We start from the raw sequence: 27,833 nt of genomic DNA, 5'->3' as shown, positions 1-27,833 counted from the left end.
CCCCCGAATACAATTCAGTGATCCTCCCTGTCAAGTGCAATAAAGACACTCGTGACCAGGAGAAACACCTTCTTTGGCCAGGCAGTCTACCATCACGTTTGCCGACCTCCTCCTAGTGCTACCATCGATCTGATTTCACGAATGAGGTCCTTGATATCCGAAATCATTTGCTCATCTAATCAGAATAACCTTCCAAGCAGCGATAATATCCCAACGGTTCCGACTGCATCTATTGGACTCAAAATTTTACAACAAGGGCAAAATAGTAAATCCCTTATTAAAATAAAAATGGAGAGAAAAATGGTGGTTATGCATCACCTTATCCCTGAAGTAAAAGGGGATAAATATAAAAAGTTAAATCCCTAAATTTTAGGAAATAAAAATGACTCTCGCAAAAGAAGAAGTGAGTCACCCACTTTTCAAAAAAGGAGTTACGTAATTCCCCGCAAGAAGAGAAGTGATCGTGGAATCCCAGATAAGGGATGAGGTGTCACCCACAACGGCTCCAAAAAGAGGAAGTAGAGATCATGAAGTTGAGAAAAAAGGGGTGAGGTGGCAGTTGCTAACCACTTCAAGAGAATTCTATAAATAGACTCAAAATCCTTTAGAAAGGGGATTGGATCTTTGCGCAAGAGAAGCGACGTGAAGAAAAGAAGAAGGAGAAGAAAGAAAGATGAGAAAAGGTTACTGGCTAACAGTATTTTCCTTGTTTTTTCTCTTTTGCAGGCTTCTCCCAAAAAGTTCCAGAAAGGAGACCAAGAAGAAGACCTTTCTCCTTCGGGAAAAAGAAAAAAATCCCTTTAGAGAATCTCTCTCTAAAGGTCTCTTTAGGATCTCCTTCCAGAGACTCCCTAAAAGGAGAAGGCCTCTCTCTTCCGGGAGAAAGATGATAAAGACGACGGTTTCCTCCAAAAGATGCAGATGACGGTTCCTCCAGAAGAGAGAAGACCTTTCTCCTTCGGGAGAAAGAAGAAAATCCCTTTAGAATCTCTTTCCAGAGACTCTCTAAAGGTCCCTTTAGGATCTCTTCTTAGAGACTCCCTAAGGCTCTGTTTCTTTCAATGTAAAATAGGCGTAAAACAAATTTTACACCTATTTTTCCACATAAAAATGAGCGTCAAATTTGTTTTACACCCCTTTTACATAGAAAGAAACAGAGCCTAAAGGGAGAAGACCTTTCTCTTCAGGGAGAAGACCTTTCTCTTCTGGGAGAAAGATGATAAAGACTGCGGTTTCCCCCAAGAGATAAAGACGACGGTTCCCCCTGAAGAAAGAAGACATTTCTCCTTCGGGAGAAAGAAGAAAATTCCTTTAGAATCTCTTTCCAGAGACTTTCTAACGGTCCCTTTAGGATCTCTTCTTAGAAACTCCCTAAAGGGAGAAGACCTTTCTCTTCAAGGAGAAAGATAATAAAGACGGCGGTTTCCTCCCGAAAGATAAAGACGGCGGTCCCCTCCAAAGAAAGAAGACCTTTCTCTTTCGGGAGAAAGAAGAAAATCCCTTTAGAATCTCTTTCCAGAGACTCTCTAAATGGCCCTTTAGGATCTCTTCCCAGAAACTCCCTAAAGGGAGAAGACCTTTCTCCTCCAGGAGAAGGATGATAAAGATGACGGCTCCCCAAAGGAAAGATAGAGAAAGTTTGGGGAATTGAAGAAAGTTACTAGGATAAAGAAATTCCACCAGAAAGGACCTGGTAATAAAAAATCAGATCTTTCTAACGGATAATTAACAAAGTTGTATTTAGAGAGGGAACCTTTTGATGGGTAATCAGAGGTGTTTTCTTCTTCAAGAAATGTAATTAACGGCCGATAGAGCCGGAAGTGTACAATCCCAACCAAAATTAATAAAACCTCTTCTCGCAAAAATGAAATTTGATCCAAATTTATTTTATGTGTGTGATTCTCTTTTTCATGCATGTGAAATTTGTTGCGAACAGCATCGTATGAGTACCATTGACGATTGTTTTGACAAATCTCATTGATAGAGTTTTCCGCTTATCCCCGAAATTTAGATTCAATGATATCAGAAATTGTCAGGTTTTCTCCTACGGCCGATGTCCTTTGCCGTCATCTTCTTCCTCTCCGTCCCCAAACCCATAATCTTCCAGATTATGATCTTTTAAGGAAACGAGTGCCCCTAAGAAGCTTTTGTTATTTGAATGTGCATGTCTGATACGCATCGAGCGCTATGAAATGAAAAGCAGAAAGCACATGGTTAAGACCTACTTTTCCATTACTTCTGTCTTTGAATCCCTGCATCCCAAATGTGATGATCATCATGAAGAGGAAACATGGAGGTGGCATTAGTCAACTAATTAATAGAGCCAAGATTCTCCACAGGATAAGAAAGGTGATTGTCACTAGATAGTAGACACAGTAAAAGGTTTCAAAATTCAAACTCCTTTATTCGGCAGTTTTGCTTCACCCTACTCAAAAAAATAGAAACGATGCAAGCTAAATTCACTGCAGTGTATACTTCTCAATGCTGAAAATTTCTATCGCTAGAATGTCAATTATGAAGACTACCCTTTCTTGCACTACAAGAGTATCACATTACCAAATTAACTGCTAAAAAAAGAGAAGAAGGGAGAAAGAAACACAACAACAACAGAAATTTCAAAAGGAAAGAACTACAAAATGCTAAGCTGTTTTGGACGTTGTAGACTCCAGTTTTAATTAATCAAGAAATCGAAATAAACATTTCCTGGAGAAGTAAAAATTACCTGCTCGATGTCCCTTTCAACAGGTCAAGTAATGGTAAGACCCATCGTCGTCATCTTCATCCTCAACATCAAGAACCAATTTTTCCAAAGGAGAATCAGCTCCCCGATGCAACACTCTCTCAAAATAGAAACCTTTCATTCATTTGTTCATCCAAGAATGAAAGAAACCATCCGAAACTCACAGAAGTACCCGAATTCGCTGAAGGGGCAGCTTGCATTGACCCTAAAGATTGAAGCAGCCATAGGAATCCATCGAAATTTCACCCAGAATACTTCGATTAAGGTACTAGGATTGCTTCCACAGTAAAAATATATACATAGCTTAAATCCCTCAAAAACCCACAACCATCGTCACCAGCTCTAAACGAGAGTAAAATCAAAAGACGTCTCCCTAGATCCTTTAATTTTCATTGCACTATTGTTTCTCTCCTTCGTTGTATCTTCAGGACCTCCTCACTCTCGTTGGCAGTAATGAAAACCTTTCACCAAAAAAAAAACAAAGATTTGGAGTTTCAGAAATGAGGAATTGAAGTAACTTGAGGATTTTTGAAAGGAAATCGTCTCCAAACATGCCGAAAATCCAATGTTTTCAGCTGTTTTTTGGGTTCCTCGAGCTCCTATTGATTGGAGGGGAAGGTGAGAGAATAGTAATAAGAACAAAGGAAAGTTCGAGGGAATCGAGGAGTGTAAGATCAGTTGCAGAATTCTGGCAAATGAGTAGAGAGAGAGATAGAAGGATTTTTTAACTGGTCAATCCAAGGGCAATAAGGGGAAAAGGAGGAAAGAAAGAGAGGGAAAAAAGGAAAAAAGAAAAGGCTAGTATTATAAAAAAAAAATGGGGTAAAAGACAAAGTAATTACATTTCGAGTCTGAATTTACAGATGGTTGGTAGTTTCAACTCTATTTACCCTAGAGGGGCGTTGTACAATCCAAAAGACCATTTTGCCACCACAAGGTCTTCTAATTTTTTCTGTTTGCACTTCAGATCGCCGTTGTAACTCAGAAGAGGAAGAGGAAACCCTAAAGAAGATGAATGCCTTCTAGCAAAACTTATAGAAGTTTATGTTATCAGAATGTGAATGTCTACTACACTTCGAGTGACATGAAATGAAAATCAAAAGGCACATGGTTAAGACCTACTTTTCTATTACTTCCCATTGTCTTCCTAATTCCAGCACACCAAATGAGATAATCATCATGAAGGTGAAGTTAATTACTTAACTAATTAATAAAGCCAAGAGTCTCTACAGAATAAGGAAAATGATAGTCACTCAATAGTAGACAAAGTAAAGGTTTTCAAACTTCTTTCTTCCGCAATATTGTTTCAGCCTATTAGGAAAAAAATAGAAACAATGCAAGCGAAATTCACTACAGAACATACTTCCAGTGCCCGCAATTTATAGTGCTACAGTGTCAATTATGAAGATCACTCTTTATGCACTACAACAGTATCACATTACCAAATTAACCGCTAAAAGTGTTGAAGCATAAATGATTAAATAACACCAACTCTAACAACTTAAGCTTTTGGAGTAATTGGTTGCTTCACATGGTAAAGAGCAATTGCCTCACATCGGGTCTTGTGTTCAAAACCCAACAACTCCTCGATATTAAAAATCCACGTGTATGGGCAACCCCAAAAAAAAAAAGCGGGGGCCACATGTGAGGGAGAGTGTTGAAGTATAAATGATTAAATAATACCAACTTTAACAGCTTAAGCTTTTGGAGTAATTGGTTGATTCTTATGTTGCATCAATTCAGGTACGAGTGTCGGAATCCGACACGGGTATCAAGTGTCAGATTCGGCAAACCTCAAAAAGAAAGATTAGTAGATTTGCCAGAATATTTTAATTAATTCTGAATTTAATTACAATAAAAATATATTAAAATTTTTGGTAGATTGAGTAAATAGAATGTTTTATTATCACATAAAAATATAAAATACTTACTACTAGGATAGATAAAACTTAAAACAGGTAATAATTGAAAGGTTGTGGTAGCATGTTAGAAATAAATTTTCTTATTTAGATGTTTTCCTTATTTATGTTATGGCTATCTTATATTAAGCTTCCTTTCTTTTTTTTTCCCTTTTTTGCTAATTTCTGTTTCCTTATTTTGCTTCCCCTAATTTCTATATAATATAGATGTCATATGGCTATTCCTCCAATTAGCATATTGGAGGCCGAGTTTCCTCGAATTAACTCATTGGGGTTCTGAGTTTCCTCGAATTAACTCATTATTTCCCTTTTCTCTATCATCTTCTTCCCTATTTTCTTTTCTGATAGAACAGTGTTCTATCATGGTAGTATTCAGAAAACAAAAACAATTAAAAGGGACCTAGAAGTGTCTCCATGAATGCTAAAGTATTGGAATCCAGGACGTGTCTGACACGGATTCTTCATCCATTCATAAGAATCCATGTAACATAAATTTTTTCGCAAAAAGAAAAAAACACAATAACAACATAAACTTCAAAAGGAAAGAACTACAAAAGTACCCACAAAAAAAAATTCAAAAGGAAAGAACTACAAAATGAAGGAGAAATAAACATTACTTGCTCGATGTCCCTTTCGACAGGACGAGTCCTGGTAAGATCCATAGCCATAGTCTCCATCCTCAACATCAAGAAATGATTTTCCCAAAGGAGAAACAACTCTCCAATGCATCACCCATTCTCAAAATAGAAACTTTCTATCCATTCATTCATTCATCCAAGAACTAATCTCAAAATAGAAACCTTTCATTCATTCGTCCGTACAAGAACTTTTCTCAAAATGGAAACATTTCAAGATTGAAAAAATGGCTCGAATCCCTCAAAAACCCTAAAATGAGAGTGAAGTGAAAAAAACTTTTGCTAGATTTGGAGTTTTAGAAATGAAAATGAGTAAATGAAGATTTTCAATAGAAAAAATCGACTAATTTTTCGTATAGAAAGGAAAGTGAGAGAATCGAAGTAGGAACAAAGGAAAGTCTTCAGAGAATCTCGGAATGTAAGATTAGTTGTAGAGAGAAAGAGAGAGACTCTAAAAGTAAAGGGTGGTATTATTAAATGGCCTTAGTCTTGGCTTTTAATCTCGAAAACACCTTGGGGCTTTTCTCAGGGACCATTGCGTGTGGCACTCGAGAGAGAGAGAAAGGAATCTCTTTCGTCTTGTGGGCCCCTTCATAGATGTGCAATGCCTAGGGGTGGCAATGGTTCGGTGAACCAAACCGAAATTTGAATCGGTTTGGTTCTACCGACCCGAAACCAAACCGAAAGTTGAATTTTCAGTTCGGTTCGGCCAATTTCGCCACCCCTTACTCATAATCATTGGAAATCGGGGGGCAACGGTTCGGTTTCGGTTTGAAATTTGAATTAACCGAAATTTGAATCGGTTTGGTAAAACTGAATTTTCAGTTCGGTATCAGTTCAGTTTTGGTTGGATTGCCACCCCTAGCAATGCCCCGAACACCTTGTTCTTTTTTGGATTTTGAGAATAGAGTTTGAGTAAACTGATTACTGCACTCAATATTTTTTTTTTTTTGAATGACTCTATTGGGCTGAAAATTAAATGTAATTTAATAGGAAAAAACAAGTCTAACAAACAGCTAATCAGAGGTTGTCAACGGATCCATTTCCTACATCATGTGTCTCAATTACGATCTATTTCAAATCGGACCGTCCATCAGAGTGTCTTAATAGGTCCTACCTACATTTGACATAGTTAAAATTCTCCGAAGAGGTTGAGGGAGAGGATGAGGATGAGAACGAGCCTGACTAGTAGCTAAAAGAGGGTGAGCCGCAACAACATCGACGCAGTAGGCTAGAGACTTAGGGTCAATGGTTAGAGAAGGAAGAGAAGTTGGTGATTGAAAAAATACTAAAAATAAATCTTTGTCAACAGAAAACATATGACTTAATCTTACTAAAATATCCCTGAAATGATACTTAAAGTTATAAAAAATTAGAGGGTGTTTTCACAAAATAGTATGATAACATCGGAGACTATCCTACGGACTTTTGTTAGTTGTCTGGATCTGAAATAACTTTGGATCCTTTGATAGGTCCCTAAAATGCATCCGTGGATCCTAATAATATGTCCACATCCTGTCCGTTTTATATTTTTTTATCATTGATTGTTACGATTTCCAGCAAATCGGAATAGTAAAAAATAAGAATAAAAAGGACAGGAAATGTCTAAACCATAGATTTTAATATGAATATATCTAAATATATATATCAGAGGGTTAGGATCATCCTATGGAGATGATTTTCAATGGACTGCTTAAGTCTGAGCCAATAAATGAACCGTGTAGATCATCTAATGATGTGGGCCCCATGATATTTTGTTTGATCTACTTGCACGAAAAAATGATAAATTTTTTATACACGCCCAAAATGATAGGTTGTCTATACCAAGGTTTAAAATTCGGTTTCGGTACCGGTTTCGGAGTTTGAAATTTCAAAATTTCAAAATTTCGGTCAAAATCTGGTACAAAACCCTGAAAGTAATATTTTATTCAATATTAAATTTTGGAGAAATATTAAAATAATATTAAATTTTTTTTTTTTTTGGTCAAATTTCAGGAAAACCGAAATTTCGGTCGAAATAAATGACCGTTTCGATTTTTATGGGTTTCGGTGTCGGTCTCCACCGAAATCCAAAATTTCACCGAAATTCCGGATTTCAGTCGAAATTTAAAACCATGGTCGATACATATAAATCTATATAACACTCCGAATTTCGGATTTCGGTCGAAATTTAAAACCATGGTCTATACATATAAATCTATATAACATACATGCTACTAGAATTTATATTATAGAAGGAAATGACGTCTCCACACTAGGCAGGGGAACTATCATTTCCATAGGATGATCCTTAGCCCTCTGATCTATAGAGAAACGGCATACAATGGAAACTTGATACGTACCTAGATGGGTCCCACTTAGGATTTTGCAATATCTAAATTGGCTTTTGATATAAATGTGGTTTCTGGCAATACTTTTAGTAGTTATCTATATTTAGTAGGAGATGAAGATTTGATAGGACTCCTAGTAAATTGACTACTCTTAGAATAGTAAGGTATTATTTAATTAGGAAATGGATTTGGGTAGGATTCTTATTATGTAGGAAAGTATGTAGGATTATGGGATATAAATAAGGTGTAATCTTCTATTTCATGAATGGGAAAATTATTATAGAAATTGTGTTTCTGCACAAAGGAGGATTGATCCTTCCCTCGAAGTGGATCAAGAGGCCGATCTTTCCTCTAAGAAGATCAAATCACGTTACGAACCGAATTGGGTTCATAACAAAACTATTGGAGTAAATATGGAAAAACTATAAAATGGAAACTGCAATAATATGAACTTAGAGAAACGTGAAAAGACCAAACTGAGTATAGATAATCCTTAATACATGTAGAGTTGTTGTACGTCCTCAAATACTTCGCTTAAGACGTTATTCAGCCCTATTCCGGTGTAAGGAACATACGACTGGACCGTCTCTAGGAACAACAACTTAGTGTCAGTGTGCACCTCCCAAACATTGTGAAGGCAAAGCTTTGATTCTCTTTGGTTAAGCAAATCAGGCTCTACAATCTTCTCGTGGAACATAATCTCACATGATCGAACTGTGGACCAATATACCATATTGGAGACCAATATCACACAGACCATACTGTGGACCAATATCACACAAGATTTTGACGCTTCTTGTATGGACCTTAATCTCACAGAGTAATTGTAGAACAAGTCACACTAAAATTATGGGACAAACCCTTTGGCTTTTCCTTTCTCACACCACAATAATGGTCGAAAACCTTTCTCTTCTCTCATTTATCTATATTAGAAAAGCTGTACTTTTTCTCTCTTTATAAAAGCAAGCCATGAGTCTCTACATCTTCTCAAATCACCCTTAATGAGAGCACTCAAGGCACACCACTAAAATGAGAAAACCAGAGAGTCAAATTAAATGGAATATGAAGAATTCTCACAAAGAGTCAAAGCTCATCATGAATCTATTAATGTAAACCATTAAATAGATTAATTAGTCTAACTGATTCACTTATCCAGGTAATATGAAAAGCCACCTTAAAAGCCTCATCCCGAATTTAATATTTGAAACTTAATTGGATTAAAAAATCCAACAGAAACCACTATAGATCGGAGGGTTGGGATCATCCTATGGAGATGGTTTTTGAGGTACAACCTATTTACGTTGTGGCCCATCAAATGGACGGACTGGATCATCCTATGGTTGGGCTAGTATCATCGATATGTTTTTTGGGGCACATGGTATTTACGTTGAAGCTGATCGATCAAATGGATGGATTGGATCTTGGCACAAAGTGACACAGTGATTTTTCTAAATAATACAGGTTTTATGATGTATGCATGTAGGTGAGTGGGCCCCTGTGTATATGGGGTCTGGTCGTAGCTGAGCATATATTCCAAAAAATACAATGAAGGCCACCTTGTTTGAATATCCAAGCCATTCAAAAAATCAGCTCCATTGGATGATCTAACCATTTAATCAATGGATAAACTATACCATATAGAAATCTCTATAGATCGAATAGTCAGATCATCCAATGGAGATGACTTTAGTGGTACTGCGTATCTACGTTGGGGACTACCAGTCCCCAACTGAATGGTTTAGATCTTTGAACGAGGTGTTGGGGCTCAACAAAACGTTATAGATCTTTTGACTCAGGTGGGTCAGAAAGATTTTTTAAAATAATACGCTTTTTATGATGTAAGGTAGGCCCAAAAGATTGTTGTATCGGTGTTGTACTTGATGCAAAAGGGGTTTGAATTTAGGGAAAACTATAAAAACCCCCTACATCAAAACATATCTACAAGAATCGGCTTAAAATTTTGTTAATTACCACTAGTATGATTATATGCCTTAAATAACTTTCAAATTTTTTTTTACCGATTTTACCCATGGTTAGAAGATACATTTAGGGAGATTTTATATGGTGTAAGGCCTTACAACAATACAGTAGGGATATTTTGATCCAACAGCAGCTCACTTTTTGAGGAGTTGCTGCTATTAGATCAAATGTCAAGGGTGGTACTTCCACCGTACAAAGGCCTTATTGTTGTAAGGCCTTACACCATATAATTTCTCGCATTGATAGCAAAAGATGAATCCCTAGAATCTCTCCCTCCATCTATAATGGCAATGTTAATTGTTTAAAAAAAAAAAAAAAAAACAAATTTCTCTCTAGTCTCACATAGGTGCATGCACCAACCAAAAATTACAGTGGATCCCACGTTGTTTTGGGCTATCCAAACCATTCATTTGTTGGGCCCTGACGTAGTATCCCAACCCTCTGATCTGCAGAGGTTTCTATACCGTGCTTTCGATTTTAGGGATTTATCTTCCGCTATCCCTTAATAGATCTTCGATGCAATAGTTAACCTTATCTATTGATATAATTATGGGTAAAATCGGTAAAGAAAAAAAAAAGTTATTTAAGGCACAGAACAGTTGTATTAGTAATTATGAAAATTTTAGGAGGATTTTGGTAGACAAGTTTATATGTTGGGGGTTTCTAGTAGTTTTCTCTTAAATTTATCCTACAAAGGGGTGAATTTATCATTTACTGTAGTAATTTAGAGAATTTATATGATGGGTGGCTGTGAAAACACGTGAAGTCTAAAAAAGTAGGTACGTCCCACTTTTGTTGATGATCCGAACCGTTCATTTGTTTGGGCACAACGTAAATAGGTTGTGCCCCAAAAATCATTTCCATAGGATGATCCTAACCCTCCGATCTGTAGAAGAATCCATAAATGATTTTTGGAAATCTCCATATTCATATCAGTTCAAATCCATAATTTATTCGCTCCAACAAAACGGTTTGGATCTTTGAATCAGGTGGGCCCAATGAATTTTTTAAAAAAATATGCTCTTTATGATGTAAGATAGGCTACAGAGAGAGGTATCATAGGTTGGGGTTGAATTTATCCTAACAAGGGGTGAATTTATCACAGCGCTACATTAATTTATCACTTTTTGAAATTTTGACCCTTATTTAAGGGTATAGTTGTCACTTTATTCACCAACGGAATCCCATTTCGAAAATGTTTTCCTTTGTCTATGGCCCATTGGCCCCTGCCTTAATAATTAATACTCCACCAATTCCGACTTCCGAGACATAGAGGTTTATACACTGAGATTTGGTGTATAGCTTTAAGGCAATACATTGTTTGAATGTCTGATATCCGTGTAGAACAAAGTGGCATTCCCGTAGTTTAATGTGAAACGAAGACCCCTTTTTTGTTGCGCTTTTTTTTCTCTTCCTTTTAGTTGCTTTTAAGCGACGAATGGTCAACCATCACGACACGTGCGAATATGGGGTTGTCGGCACGTGCGACGTCTCGCAACCGCACTAGAAAAGGCGGAGAGCGAAAGCAAAATAAAGTCGTGGGCTAGCCGTTGAACTTAACGTCACACTATGGACTCGCGGCAAATTCCTCTAACGACAATCGTCAGACTTAACGTCACACGTGGGACACACCTTCAGTTCTTTCACGACATATAACATGCTGGAGTCCATGCCACGTGGGAGCTGATTGTAACGTGTGAGTAGGCCCCACTTGCTTGACGCTGCATGGCTTTCTCAGTTAGTCGTTAGGTACACCAAAAAAATCATCACGAAGTGGAATAGGGATCATATTTGATTCCACCTGATTCCGATTGTTTGATCCAAAAAGATGAACGGAATCAGGGGTTTGAAAATGACACCCAGGCAAATGACTAGGGGTGTCAACGGATCCACCTAAGTCTCAGTCATGATCCATTCAAATCCCTTATCGGCCGAATAGGGGTCATGATCCATTCTTCGGGTCCTACTGGTCCTACTTCTTGTGTCCCGGTCATGATCCCTTTCATATCGGACCATCCATCGGAGAGTCCTAGTATGTTGTACTTACATTGTACACAATTAAAATGTTAAAAAGAAGTTAGAATGCTTGGTTGACTGTGAGTAAATCACTGTCTTTTATTAGATCATAAGATATGTAATATCTCCCAAATGACTCTGAGCCCTAGTAATTGCACAATGATGGAAATCCATGAACAGTGATGTTCACCAAATGAAATCCAAACAGGTATTTTGAATACACAAATGAATATAAATGTGATTCTTGTTTTTTTTATCTTGACTAAAACTTGAATATAGCAATTAGAGAGTGAGCTAAAAATCTGATCCAAACAAGTTGTTTCTTTCTAGTTATTGCGGATGGAACACCTATCGATAGAATAAAGTGGCCTAGTTGATTACGGTAATGGTGAACAACTAATGATGGCGTGAATGGATTGGCCGAGTGGATTAGGGTTTCGGACTTACGGGAAGAAAACAATGGAGGAAGAGGAAGAGGAAGAGGAAGAGATGTATCGATCGACGAAAATGGAGGAAAATGAAAGTGAATCACGAAATCAGAGAAATGTGAAATTTATTCATTTTTATAGAAAAACCCTGCACATTACATATGTTATTACATACTTTATAAGGGGTACTTTTGTAACAATATTTCGGATCGTGACTATCCATCGGATTTTCTTTGCACCTCTGGATCACATCCTAAAAATTTTCGGATCCTATGATGAGGATCCAAAACACGTCCATGGATTTTCTATAATGCCCATATCCTGTCTATTAAAGTTCTGATTCAAAGTATCCATCGGACCGTTTGGATCCGTTGACACCCCTACCCAGGCCAATGGCCGGAAATTTTTGTTCGAATCTAACCCTATTTTAAAAACCGGAATCAGAATACCACCTAATGTTCATCTAAAAAAATTAATTTAAAAAACATACAAGAAAATTGTTATTCCAACTGGGCAGAATAAGAATACCACCTCTTGGGGTAGGGAACAAATTTAGGAGTCGACACCAACACTTCACATTGCTCACCCGCATGGGCGCGGAAGGCCTAAAAGGGATCAAATCATCACATGTACCACAAAACAAGTATGCATAGCAACAAAAATTCATAATAAAATGAAATATCCTACAATGTTCCATCATAAATAAATCTCATCTGAATAAATGTTCCAAACCAATGATGAACAAACCAATGATGAAATAGCCAATATAATCTCTATTTCAATATATCTACGAAGATGAATATGGTGATGTACTGATGTCCCACTAATCTACATCACGCTCTCCCCAATCCTGTATCATCCGACGTACCTATTTCTTGTGACCTGATAAACATAATTATTGGAGTGAGCTAACGTTCAACCGTTACCAAATCACTATAACATGTGGATCAAGCAAGCAAGGAAACATGATATAAACTATAAAGCATGATAAACTCATCACAGATATATCCAAACATTTATCATGGAAGAAACAAAAACTTTTTAAACAGAAATGTCTAATCACGATGCCGCATGCACTGAAACATGCAATGATCAATTGTGTCTCTTAGCCTACACCACGGTCAATGACGTAGTCCCAAATGACAGGTAGTTGATCGGTCTAACATGGTCACGGCCACTGCCACACCCCCAACTAGCAGGTAACAATACCATAGGTACCAAAGGGTAACAACCCAATATTGCGCATTCGACTGATCTACGTGACCACATGCCAGTACCATAGCCCCAACTGGCAGCTAACGATGCCATAGGTACCACGGGTATCCTATTTAGTTACAGTTCCACAACTCCACTGGCAGATAGAAAACCCAAATATGTGTCTGGTCTAATAACATGCATGATCAAATCACGACCCAAAGGACAAAATTGATTCAATGTAACCAACAATGTAATAAAACCAATAAATCTTTCCACCACAAAACATGCACACATGCTTTATCCAGTTTTTGTTGGGTATATCATATAACCCATGTATGTTCTAATATAAGCCCAATAGGTAATGGACCAGGTGTAGTGGGCCCATTTGGGCTGGAGCCCATTAACCTCTTCTAACCCTAGTGTATCTCTATATATAGGGGCTGGAGGCAACAAACTTGGTATTCCAAACTAGATACCTTGGGTGTAATGCTTTAAGCATCCTGCTTAAACCCTAATAACCCTAACAATCTTAAAGCACTATAACGTTTAGGGTTTCTCTATTATTTTTTCGGAAAACATCGAAGCATCACTGTTTGGGCATGGGATTAATCCCTTAGACAAGCGTTAGGCGTCGGATCTTCTCTCTGAAGGAGCCGTCTCTACCTTGAAGAAGGGAAAGGAGATACTCTATATTTTGGGCATGTGATTATTGTCTTTCTGCAAAACAGAGAAGGATTACTCGACCAAATCTGTGGCGTGGGTTCGTCTCCCTCAACTAGCCGCGTGGGTTCTTTCTGCAAATTTGTTGGTTTTTCTTCTTTGTCGGATTTACAGAGGTTGTTTTGACGGCCACTCCTCAAACCGAAATTGTCTGTGATTGTTGGCTAAAAACGAGTGACCATCCATTGCTTATACCCTAATTAAACCCATCCTTGGATCGATTGAATCAAGGGTGCAGCAAGGGATCTCCGTCTTCTTCAATCTGTTTCTCTGCAATCGAAGGTCTGCATTACAAACCCTCGTTCTCTTTTGAAGTGGGTTTTATCTGTTGAAGTGGGTTTGGATTAAAAACGCTGCTGAAACCCCATACGATCTGCTGTTCGATTGTTTTTGGGCGGATTTCTCAACCGATTCAAGTGGGTTTTTGGGCAGAATAAGGGTTCTTTATCAACCAGATTTTCTCTCCCCATTTGCCAATTTTGCTTTATTGGTTTCAAGGTGCACTAGATACGGCAACCGAAACCCATCTTGTAGACTTTTTTCCTTTGCCTAAACCCATCTTGTTGACCCTAATTTTGGGTCCAAACCCATCTGCAATTTTTCACGTGGGTTCCAGTTAATGGTAAAAAGGACCATCAAGTTGTCTGTGCCCATCTTGAGTAGACCAAGATTTTGATATTCTTGCAGAGGAGGCCAAGAAGCCATTAGAGTTGCAGCCTCGCAGAATTTTTTTTGTTTTGGGTGTGGGTGGGCAAATCAGTCACTCGTTGCCGAATTCTTGTTGGGCGAATTTTTGGTCGTCATATTCCATTGGCTGCCACTCTTATTGGAATTTGGTTCTGCGATTCGCCAATCAGGTGCACTCTCTCTAATTTTTAATTTCATCTGAAATATCCAATGGAAAAAATTTCTATGCCTTTTGAGATGGTCAAACTTCACTCCTTTGGTGGATCTGAGTTTAACTCATGGAAGCGAAAGACTCAATTCAGTCTCAAATATATGAATTGTTTTTACACTGTTTTGAGTACCTTTGCTGAGACGGATGAAGAAGTTGATGAATCTCAATGGCTTAGAGATGAGGATTTCTGCAAAGACTACCTGTTGAATTGTCTTTCAGATCGTCTTGCAGAAACCTATAGTAAATTTAACACTGCTAAAGCAATATGGGACAACTTAGATGCTCACTTTAAGAAGGAAGAAGAATTGTCCAAGACCCATCTTGTGGACAAATTCATGGATTTCAAGTTTCAAGAAGACAAGGAAATCACTCCTCAAGTTACTGATCTAGAGAATTTGAGATCTAAGTTGAATAATGAAAAAATAGCTGTCTGTGATTCGTTTCTTGTGGGTGCAATTATATATAAATTACCATCTGCATGGCATTCTTTCAAAACCGAGATGTATCGGAAAAAGGTGCAAGTGGGACTGGATGATCTCAAACGATTCATTCGAATCGAAGATGAGAATCGAGCTAGGAATAACTTGGAGATGGTTAGACAGCAACAGTCTGCTGCTAACGCGGTAACATATCCCAAGAAATTTCCTCGGAAATCCAAGTCACCTAAAAGTGAACATCCCAAGTTGGAGGCCAAAAAGACTATCTTTCAGAAAAAGAAGGGCAAGTGCCACAACTGTGGGAAATGGGGTCACTTTGCTGCAGAATGTAAACAACCTAAGAAGGCTAAATCTGACACACCACAAAAGGAAGCTCATATGATGGTGGGCAGTGCTGCGCCTAAGAGTTTTATTGCCATGTTAGGCAATGGTAAGGCCAGTACTTCTTCAGACTGGTGGTTAGATACAGGAGCCACCTGCCATGTTTGCAACTCAAAGAAACTTCTTACGGATGCCATTGGCGTGAAAGAGACCGTTACAGTGGCTAGTGGAGCTGAGGCACAGGTGACTCACACTGGAACTGCGAACCTGGTCCTTTCTTCAGGTAAAATACTCACTTTAAAAAATGTTAAAGTAGTTCCTGCTATTCAAAAGAATTTAATTTCTATTAGTCTTTTAGACAATGCTGGCATGTGTTCATCTTTTTTGGGTGGTAGAGTAACTTTAACTGTTAACTCTTATTATTTTGGCTGTGCTTTCTTAATCGATGGTATGTATAGACTGAGTTTAGCAAATGAAACCGTTAGTCAGGTTAGTTCCACTTTGATTGATCCTAAGTTGTTACACACTAGATTGGGACATGTGAACTATAGGAAAATGGTCACACTTGCTAAAACTTATAATATACCTTTAGATACATCGATTAGATTTGACAGGTGTGAAGTGTGTGCACAAACCAAGATCACTAGAAAACCTTTTCGTTCGGTTTCTAGGAGCACACAACTTCTTGAGTTAATACATTCTGACCTCTGTGACTTTAAAAGTTTCACTACTCGAGGTGGTCGGAAGTATTTAATCACATTTATAGACGATTTTTCTAGATATTGTCATATTTATCTCCTAAAATCGAAAGATGAAGCTTTTGATAAATTTAAAATTTTCAAGAATCGTGTTGAAAATCAATTGAACTTGAAAATTAAGCGATTTAGGAGTGATAGAGGAGGAGAATACACTTTGACAGAGTTCAAGGAATTCTGTGCCTCTCAGGGCATAATACTTGAAACTACTGCTCCTTACTCACCTCAATCTAATGGCATAGCTGAACGTAAGAACCGGACGTTAACTGAAATGTTAAACTCTATGTTATTGACAGCTGGCATGCCTACTAGCTATTGGGGAGAAGCAGTTTTAACTGCAAATCACATCCTGAATAGAGTACACCACTCTAAGTTGACCACTACTCCTTATGAGTTATGGCATAAACATCCTTGTAGATATGACACTCTTAAGACTTGGGGTTGTATTGCTTATGTGAGGATACAAGACCCTAGGAGACCTAAGGTAGGACCTAGAACAAACACTTGTGTTTATCTAGGTGGTGCAGAAGATAGTGCTGCTGATCGGTTTTTGGATCTATCTACCAATTTGGTTATAGAATCTAGAGATGCAGTATTCTTTGAGAATAAATTTCTCAGAGATCATGGTTTGAACCTACCTGGCGATACTGAGATGGTTACAGAATCGCATGTAGAGTTTGAACAGAATACTTCTGACACCTGTCCTACACTGATTTCTACATCAGAACCTTTAAGGGTTTCTACAAGAGATAGAGTACCCAAGAACTTTGGTGAGGACTTTGTGACCTACCATGTCGAGAATGATCCATCAACCTATAAGGAAGCGATGAGATCTAGGGACTCTTTGTTGTGGGCAGAAGCCATTGATGATGAAATGAGCTCTCTGCTACAAAATCAAACTTGGCAGCTAGTCGATTTGCCAAAAGGGGCTAAGACTGTGGGCTGTAAGTGGATTTTGAAGAAGAAACTTAATCCTGACGGATCCATAGCTCGGTATAAAGCACGTTTAGTAGCTAAGGGCTATACTCAAGTCAGTGGGATAGACTACTTTGATGTTTACTCACCGGTCTGTCATTTGGCAACGATAAGAATTCTTCTTGCTTTGGCTTCTATTGAGAAGTATGTTGTGCATCAAATGGATGTAAAAACGGCTTTCCTTAATGGAGACCTCACAGAGGAAATCTACATGAACCAACCTGAAGGGTTTGTCATGGAAGGTTTCGAGAACAGAGTTTGTAAGTTACACAAATCTTTGTATGGTCTTAAACAAGCACCTAAATTGTGGCATCAAAAATTTGACAAGGTAGTAAAGAGCTTTGGTTTTCAGACCAGTTATTCAGATAAATGCCTTTACTATCGTTCTGTGTCGAATAAGGTTGCGATTATTTGTTTGTATGTAGACGATATGTTGATTCTTGGTTCCGATCTCTCTGTAGTGAGTGACGTGAAAACCACTTTGGCTCAAGAATTCGACATGAAAGATCTTGGTGTGGTTGACACCATTCTTGGTATGAAAGTAAGTTTTGAAAGGCAAGGGATTACTCTTAGCCAAGCCCATTATATTGAAAAACTACTTTCTACATGGGGATACAGTGAGTGTAAACCGATTGAGACACCATTTGATTATACCAAGAAGCTGATCTCTAATGGAGGAGACAGTGTGAATCAGTTAGATTATTCTAAACTGATTGGTAGTCTCATGTATCTATGAGTTGCACTAGACCAGACATAGCCTTTACAGTTGGCATGCTGAGTCGTTTCACTAGTAATCCTGGCCATGAGCACTGGGATGCCCTTATGAGGCTGATGAGATACCTTAAGGGTACTCAAGGATATGCTCTATGTTATACTAGCCATCCTCCTATCCTGGAAGGGTATTCTGATGCATCATGGGGAATAGAATTAGGAGACAGTAAATCTACCAGTGGTTATGTTTTTACACTGGGTGGAGCCGCTGTTGCATGGAAGTCAAAGAGACAGACTTGTATTGCTCTGTCATCTATGGAATCGGAACTTTATGCTTTAGCTTCTACAGGAGATGAAGCAGAGTGGATAAGAGATCTGATCATGGACATTCCATTGACCCATTTAAAGATTAACTCTTTAAGTTTGTTCTGTGATAATCAAGCTACAATTACGATTGTGAAAAACTCACTCTTTAATGGTAAGAGGAGACATGTCAGGCTGAAACATGCCACGCTGAATTATCTTCTAGAACAAGGTATTATCACTTTGGTTGATGTGAGATCGAAGGATAATATGGCCGATGCTCTTACGAAGGGACTGAACAAAGATCGAATATTCAAAACTGTGGGGGAGATGGGGTTAAAGACTGTGTAGACGTGTCTTAACCTACATTCATATTATTTTGAATTTTTCGAATCTCCCTATCTTGGCCAAGATAAGCACTTGATATGTTTCAATGATGTTTACAGTTATCTTTATGTCATTCCACATTTGATGACATGTCCTTCTTGGGAAAGGTTGTTTCATTCCAAACTTGATGATACAGCTTAACTCAATTTGGATATGATGCCTGTAACATTCCAAATGGAAACATGGAATGGTTCTTTGTAAAGAAACTGTTTAGGTCTGGTTCTTGATTGAAACTTGACATTGATGCTTATTGATATTGATATTTATTTTTCAGCCATTATGAAATTGTACTAAGTTCTTCTGGTAGAACTAGATACTTTTAGTAAAATACACAAATGATTGGATTCATTTTTTAATGAAATTCATATTTGATAATTTACAGGAATTGGCGAAAATGGAGGAGATTGCCTCAATTTGGATCTTGATGAGGATGACTTACTTGATGAGTGAATCCTTATAGTGCAGTGGAACTATTATTTTCTTTTCCGTTGATTAAATAGTTCACCTACATATAAAACTGCTTATGTTTGAGTTTAGATTATTTCTAAAACTCTTGGTTATTCTTTAAAGTATTTTTGTTTTTCAGTTGGATTACAAATCTTTATTGATATGGTGATATGGATGATTCAATAATTTTGTTTGGACATCACATTATCTATCTATTGGATTGTGCTATATGTAGAACATAGGAGGAGATTGTTGGGTATATCATATAACCCATGTATGTTCTAATATAAGCCCAATAGGTAATGGACCAGGTGTAGTGGGCCCATTTGGGCTGGAGCCCATTAACCTCTTCTAACCCTAGTGTATCTCTATATATAGGGGCTGGAGGCAACAAACTTGGTATTCCAAACTAGATACCTTGGGTGTAATGCTTTAAGCATCCTGCTTAAACCCTAATAACCCTAACAGTTTTCATATATACAACATGCTAAATACATGCTCACTTTTCCCAAACATAATTTCATGAATATATAAACATGGCAATAATCACAAAAACACAAATAAACATTTCCAGATCAACATGAGTTTGAAAACACTGGTATCGAGATAAGGCACTTACAATTGTTGATCAAATTCTTCCTCACGACTATGTCTCTAAGCTAAGTCACGGTGTAATATCACCCCAGAATCAAGATAAATCATAGTTTAGTGATTGTAAGCTTAAACAAGCCATCTGGACGAAATCACCCCCCCCCCCCCAAAAAAAAAAAAAAAAAAAAAAACGACCCTGAAAGGCCAAACCTGAAAATTCCCCCAAAACCTATGCCCGGTCGATCGGCCTGTCCCAGTCGACCAACTAGATGTATCGGGAAAAGCCTGATATCAGACGTCGGTCGATCGGAATCCCGCGGTCAATCGTGCCCGCGAATCTGAGTTTTCTCCCAGATTGTGGTTTCTCCCCTTTTTACTTTACTTTTTGACAAAAACTCAAAATTTTATACTTAAAACAATCAAGAAAGACCCTAAAATCCTAAATCTTTAATTTTCCAAGGTTTTCTCATATCAAATCAAGATAATTAATGTGGATCCGCCGGAAATCTTTGCGATTGTAAGGATCCCCATGAATCTAACGCCTCGCTGAAAGCTCTTTGGACATTGGCTCTCGATGAGCAAATGATTCGAATCATAAATATCCCAAATCCGTGTAGAAATAAATTTAAAACAACTCTATGTTGTTTAGATTAATGATTAATGAACTCTTTTACCTTACTGCAAAGCAAGCTTTAAAATTTCGATTTCGGACTTCTGGAAAACCGAAATTCCAAAATTTCAGTCGTAATTTGGTAATTTGGTTCCAAATTCTGGACCCAAATTTCGAAATTTTGGACCGAAATTCCGATCCGAAATTTTGTAACACTTTTTTTTTATATATTATTAAATAATGTCATTAGATTGAAATTTCGGACCGAAATTTAAAACCACGCTGCAAAGTTCCTCATTCTTCAGCAAAAACTCCCTCTTATAGGGTTTCTCCTTCAACTCCTTCTTATAGGGTTTTCTCCTTCAACTCTCTGTAGGGTTTTCTGTTACGAACCTAGATCGGATCGCAATAGATTTGACCTTCTCAGAGGGAAGTTTGGCCTCTTGATCCACTTCGAGGGAAGGGACGTCCTCCTTTTTGCACAAGACACAGTTTCTCGAAATAATTTTTCTTCACTAATTTGAAAAATGCCACTTACATGTTATTTATAGAAAATCTCTACTATAGCTAACCCTTATCCCTAAGAATCCTAACCATAACAAACAACTAAGAAAGAAAATCCTAAAAGCAACGAATCTAAACAACTTTATTCCATCAACATGGGAACGTAACATTCCTCCCCCCTTGAAATCAACCCCCCAAGGTTGGATTATTGGAGAAATAATTTATTCCACCCGGGTCCCAAATTGTATTGGGCATGATTTTTTTGAGCAACACATTTGACATTGGACTCCCACCTTCAAAAAAAGCGATCGTGAACCTTTGAACTCCACTTTCAAAATTTCTTGTGATCAAACTGAAAAAGAAATATGATTTTTTATCGTGGTGCATCGAAACGATTGAATGATCGAACATGCCGCCAAGATCGAGATGAGCCTTAGCATGGCGTTTCACCTCCACCAAATCATCTTCGTTGGCATCAATTTGCACATTTTTTAGATTTGGCTTTCTTTCTTCTTGCATTTCCTTGATAAGCATGCTGATTTTGTTCAGGCCTTATGAAAATGGCCGTTGTTCTTCCATAAATTCTGAAGAATCTTGCAAAAATCATCACGCAATTCGAAATCTCACAACCCATGGTGCATGATTAACGGTTCTGATACCACTTGTTATGAACCTAGATCGGATCCCAACGGATTTGATCTTCTCAGAGGGAAGATCGGCCTCTTGACCCACTTCGAGGGAAGGGTCGTCTTCCTTTGTGCTCAAGACACAGTTTCTCGAAATAATTTTTCTTCGCTAATTTGAAAAATGGCACGTACATGTTATGTATAGAAAATCTCTACTATAGCTAACCCTTATCCCTAAGAATCCTAGCAATAACAAACAACTAAGAGAGCAAATCCTAAAAGCAACGAATCTAAACAACTTTATTCCATCCACGTGGGAACGTAACATTTTCTTTGGAGAAAAGTGATGAGTTATGGAAATAAGTGAGTATTTATTGCTAGTAACCCTAGATTTAAAGTAAATTGACTTAACTACCCCTGGAAATTATTTAATATCAGTTTTGAAGTCACACACGCACCGAAGTGCCAATGATACTGCAAACACCCTTGCTAAAAGGAGGGGTGCTTCTAGACCTATATTGTTTATGGGGGCAATCTTTGCCCTCGCTTTAGCTTCCACATCTCGTTCTTGATTTTCAATAAATTCCTCTACCTTTTTTTTTTTTTTTTTTTATAAAAAATTATAGCTAAGAAGAGAAGCATGCCATACCATATCTGTAAATTGATAGCCAAGACGACAGGATAATTGATCGTTCTTATAGCCGGTGGCTCATTAGGAGCAAGTTTCCCACCAAAGAATGAATCAGGGTAAGGGTACGCAATGCAGAAAACTTAGTTACTTGTTGCAGTCTACAACAAAGTGGTCATAACATGCGACCTGGTGTGGTCGCATGGTGCTACCGGGTTGGTCGCAGTGGTTCCACATGTATCAATGTTTACAGTTGTTGACAATTAATTTGATAGGGTTATGATAGCTTCATCAATGGCATTATATGCATCTGCTCGCGCCCACATACGTTACTACCAAGCCCTACATCTTTCTTATTTCTTATTTTCTTCCTTCTTCACCTGTTCACTTCTTCTGTTCTGCATCTTGGTGATCTTCTCATCTGCTTATATTATGTCACTTTTCCTTTCATTGCCTTCCTTAGAGCCGTTTTGACATATTCATCTTCGGAATTAATCAAAAGGAATTCTGTTGAAAAGGCAAGCGTAAATGTCATTGACTCAATGAGCACAACCGATTATCTGTCAAATCTTGTGCATGATGTGGGTTTCATTCTGGGATTCAGTGTTGAGCATATGAGCCAATAACTCGTCTTCTTTGGAGATATGACCACATAATGTCCTTTTGAATGTTCTATGATTCTGAATATGTTCTATTGGTATGAATAACTAGACTTCTTTAGAAGTCGATCAGAAGAAAAAGCGAAACGAAGGGCAAAAAGCCATTTAGTCTTAGAGGAAATGTGAAGGACGAGAATAAAGGATGTGAGGAAGAGAATAGCGACTTGAAGGGTCTGAGCTTAATGAAGCTAAAGTGGATTTTCAAAGAAAAGGACAGCGTTGGTAAAACCACCAATATTGAGTTTAGAGGTTTGCTCTGCGAATGCTGAATGAGAACTGCTTACTAAGAGAGAGAAAAATGAAGGGCGACAGAATGACAGGAAAACTATGCCAATGTTTTTAGTTGTTTCTTTTTTGGAAGTGTTTCCCTTTTTCAAAACCCATGTCAAATTACTTTATACATGTTCCCATACCAAAGCTGTAAGCATGCTGGCTATTCTACTAGGTAGATCAAATACTATAAATGGTAACAATTTATATTTTTGGCATGCTGTTGGCATTGCTGGCTGCCAAAGGTATAGGCATGCTGTTGTACAATTTGGTTTAAACTAACTGACTCAAGACTAACCGAGTCAACGAGAGAGAGAGAGAGAGAGAGAGAGAGAGAGAGAGAGAGAGAGAGTTGAATCTAATGATCATCTAGACAAGACAGCCATTTCTACTCTATTAAATAACCTGTGTATTCTTTATATAATGGGAAAACACGGGTTGAGATACCTGACAGCCCTATGTTATTTAAATCCTTCAAATGTAAAATTTTCTGGCATGTTTGTCAACCATGCATGGAAAAAATTCATGAAATATTTGTTTAGCAAGGTGAGAGAAGAGCAGAGAGGGCTGGTGAGAGTGAGGTTTGAGAGGGCCGTGAGTCAGGATAGCATGTGATGGGGTTGGTAGACAGGAAAAAAAAAACATCATGTTCAAAAGAGGATATTTTTTTTTCACATTTTCAACTCCATTTCACATGCTCCCCTCGGTCAGCAACCCTGCAAACCTCCTTTCTCTTCGCCTCTTCGCTCCTCTTACACTATTAGGGGCACTTTTGGCTGCCGGGAATTGTTTTTCATGATGAATCGGGAGTTTCCGAGTGGAGATGAGGAGGAAATCGGTTAAAAATCTGGAAAGAAAATCCGGAAACTAGTGTCTCTGGCGAGAGAAGTTGCTTAAAACCGGAAAAGGTTGATCTGGTTTTGAGTAGTATTTTTGTTTCCGGATTTTTAGCACTCATTGCCAGAGACACTAGTCTCCGGATTTTATTTCCAGATTTTTAGCCGATTTCACCCTCATCTCCACTGGGAGATGGCCAATTTATCATGAAAAAAGATTCCTGGCAGCCAAACGTGCCTTAGGTAAACAAAATTGTAATGAATTTTTTTTCTTGATTGCCAAACATGCCCTTAGAATATATTTGTACGTCAAAATGAAATACGATGGATGCGCATAATCTGAGCTATAGAAAATAAAAAAGTTGAGGGCATTTAAATCAAACACCTTACTTCCTACGTACGCTATATTACATTTTTTTGTACGGGAAATGAATATCTGCACATTTTCCTTCCCCGACCACCCCCTTGTAGTATAAAAAGAGTAGTCCTAAATACACTAGAGGTATGCCACTTCCCATTGAACGAAACTACATGTCTAAATGTAATTATAATACAAAGATCTAACATGTTTTGAGCTCCCCAAAAGCAACCTTGAGTTTAGGACGCCCATTCATTTATTGGTCAGACTGTGCCACAAAATCTTCTCCCTAGAATGATTATACCACTTAGACTTGTGGTGCTTTTTTACATCATTTTTTTTTTCAAATTTCTGAGCCATCTATTTTACTCCAGATATATCTGAGTAGGATCATCCTCTAAAGTAGATTTTGTTGCTCAACCTATCTACGGAGGGACCAACATATGAACATGATACATCGACTAAATGGGGGGCTTCAACTTGCTTTTGTAGCCCTGAATTTACACTGAAGTACAGGTTCATGTATCATATGAAATTTCATGAAAGACTATGGACATGTTTGGAAACCAATAAATAATATTTCATGGAATATTCGAAGGCCCGACCTGTGTAAGGGGGGCTGAGAAGGAAGGAGAGGGAGAGAAATGACTGAGCGGGAGTAGAGATAGCATCGAAAATCCCTAAAAACTATTGGCAAGAAAATACCTATTTAGAATCGGGTTTTTTTTGGGTGGTTTATATATAGGCATTTGTTCGAATGGAAAGACATGCTATATGCATGAGATTACCTCTGGTTAGACAGGTGGGAGCAACTTTGTCAAGTATCATAAGGGAAGTGACATATTTGCCCCCTTTTCTTCCCCAGCCACTCTAGTATTTGATCTACCTAAGATTTGCCTAGTAGAATAGTGATATAGTAGTGTTTGGTTGCCAACCTAACGGGAGGGAGTCGTTACCGGCCAATATAGAAAGAGTAGAAAGTAGGGGTGGACATGGTTCGGTTCGGTTCTGGGGTGAACCCAGAACCGAACCACCTATTGTCGGTTCCCAGGTTCTGGAACCAGAACCGAACCATGTGAACCTGGAACCGAACCGAACCAGAACCGAATTATTCGGTTCTGGTTCGGTTCGGTTCTGGGTTTGCAACAGTAAAAAAAATGGTTGGTTTTTAAACCAAGTGAACCTGAAAATTCTGAAATACATCCTCATACTAAACACTGAACCAAATCAGTGTCCTCCAAATGCTATCAAAACCAGAAACCCTAGGTAGAACAAACATGAGACACTACCAAAAAGACATTTTCGGAGCAAATTCGACTAAAATATATCTCAAATCCATGAATGAACAGTTCTGCTAGTACACAAACCAAATCAGAGTCCTCCAAATGTAATCAAAACCAGAAATATGAATGTTGAACAGTAAAAAAAAGGAATTACAAAAAAAAAAAAAAAAACCACAAATAAAAATCAAAGTACAAGATCCATTTATCAGCCAGGAAACAAGTACTAGATGTGAAAAATCGAGTAAAAAAGCAGAGGACTATGAAACTTACCTTGATTCTTTGAAAAAGTTCTTGAAGAAGAAAGAGAAAACAGAAATTGAAAGAGGGATAAAGAGGGATTAATACATACCTTCTTCTTTTTCTTCTTCTTCTTCTTCTTTTTTTCTTCTTCATCTTCTCACGGCAGCAATCGATGCCGGAGTGGAGGCAGAAACGATCTAGGGTTTCGTTAAGTTAGAACAGTGGAGGCAAAAAAGATCTGGTTTCTTCTCTCAAAACCCCTCCTTTTGTTCCCTCCACCCTCCAAAAACAAATCCATGGCTGAAAGAGGCGAGCGAGGCGGATTCGGACGCGGATTCGGCCGAGACCGCGGCCGAGGCGATCGCCGTGGTGGCCGACGTGGCGGTGGCTGTCGTGAGGAGGAAGAAAAATGGGTGCCCGTAACAAAACTAGGCCATCTAGTAAGAGAAGGAAAAATCCGAAGCCTAGAACAGATCTACCTCCATTCCCTCCCTGTAAAGGAGCATCAAATCATTGAAACCTTTTCAAAAAAAAAAGATCTGGTTTCTTATCTTTTCTTGTTTCTTTTTTCTTAATTTCTTTTGTCTTAAAAATGATATCCGCAGCCCCTTTTGTCATACGAATTTGTTATAAAGTTAAAAATGATATCAACACCCCCCACTTAATACTAATAGTTAATATAATTGTCGGTTCGGTTCGGTTCTCGGTTCCAGGTCCCCAAAACCAGAACCGAACCGAAAGCCATCGGTTCCCAGATTAGGGACCCAGAACCGAACCGTGAAGTTCCAGAACCGAACCGAACCGAACCGAAGCAGCCGGTTCGGTTCGGTTCTTCGGTTAAAACCGGAACCATGTCCAGCCCTAGTAGAAAGAGAGGGAAGAGAGAGAAAGAGAGAAATCAAAATTCAACTTCCCAAATTCCTTTGAATCTTGTCTAGCAGTCTCTAGAGATTGTGATACTAAAAATTAGCAACTAAATACACTAAAGTTCTTAAAAAAAGCTTTTTTTTTTTTTTTTGCTCGGGACATTCTTGAGGATGCCAGGCCTGTGGCAACGAAACAGTCGTGCTTATTAGTAGTACTCTTTTTACAGTAGAAGGGGTTGTCTGGGAAGAAAAGTGGGCAAAAATATCATTTCCCTTGTCAAAACCATTTATTTCCTAGGCCTTGCTATGGATTGACAATAGTGCAAAATCCACCTTCAACTTTGTCTGGCCTAAGTAGAAAAGGTCGGCTGTGATATCCGAACTACGATACGTTGATATGGTTTGGCCTGAGTAGAAGAGTGTGCCTTGACTTAAAAGGGTGGCAATACCTGTAGGGAACTTAACCGGGTAGAACTCACCCCTGAAAACTAGCCATTAGAGGGAGGGTGCCCATTCCCTTATAACCCAACCCAATCCCATCAACTTTACAAATGTGGAACTGTTTGCTTTTGCGTGAAACCCCAACAATCTCCCCCTCCACGCGGAAGCAACGTGGACAATCTCGCCCCTCCACGCGGCGTCAACGTGAGAACACGAGATACAACACCGGGGTTTCCGAGATCTTCCCTAAGGGACATTCCCGCCCTCGGAGGCAAACCAGGGTTACCATGCCCTGAGCTTTGATACCATTTGTAGGGAATCTAACCGGGTAGAACTCACCCCTAAAAGCTAGCCATTAGAGGGAGGGTGCCTATTCCCTTATAACCCAACCCAATCCCATCAACTTTACTAATGTGGGACTATTTGCTTTTGCATGGAACCCCAACAATACCAACTCACCACAAGGCCTAAAAATGTGTGATTGCCTCACAATACCCATATGTCGTTCGATCGAATTTACTTTAAACCCTACCGAATTGTTACATGATTGTTGACACTTTTCAATCAAATTAGCCTCTTTTTTCCTTGTTTTCATCACGATAGTCCAGTTCATGGCCGAATTTGATGGGAGCATTTTTCTTCCTTGTTCGCCCAATTGTCCTACATGGGATAGCCACCTATGGTGTAAAAGAGTAGTCATAAATACACTAGAGGGGATGCCC

The 27,833-nt window shown here is 38.4% G+C and overlaps 1 protein-coding gene across 1 annotated transcript in view; it reads right to left on the bottom strand.

The window, feature by feature from the left end:
* Positions 1-5,737, bottom strand: part of LOC143889693 (PH, RCC1 and FYVE domains-containing protein 1-like) — a 45,862-nt gene extending 40,125 nt beyond the window's left edge. The window contains exon 1 of the mRNA XM_077394028.1: positions 5,277-5,737. Coding sequence (XP_077250143.1) covers positions 5,277-5,345 — 69 coding nt within the window. The 5' untranslated portion in view covers positions 5,346-5,737. The remainder of the gene's footprint in view (positions 1-5,276) is intronic.
* Between the last annotated feature and the right edge of the window lie 22,096 nt (positions 5,738-27,833).

The sequence above is a fragment of the Tasmannia lanceolata genome, unplaced genomic scaffold (assembly GCF_043159265.1).
Source record: "Tasmannia lanceolata isolate RefF3 unplaced genomic scaffold, GAP_Taslan_0.1 ptg000002l, whole genome shotgun sequence".
Classification (NCBI taxonomy): domain Eukaryota; kingdom Viridiplantae; phylum Streptophyta; class Magnoliopsida; order Canellales; family Winteraceae; genus Tasmannia; species Tasmannia lanceolata.
The sequence above is the reverse complement of the archived record's forward strand: the minus strand, read 5'-3'. Positions and strand labels throughout refer to the sequence as shown.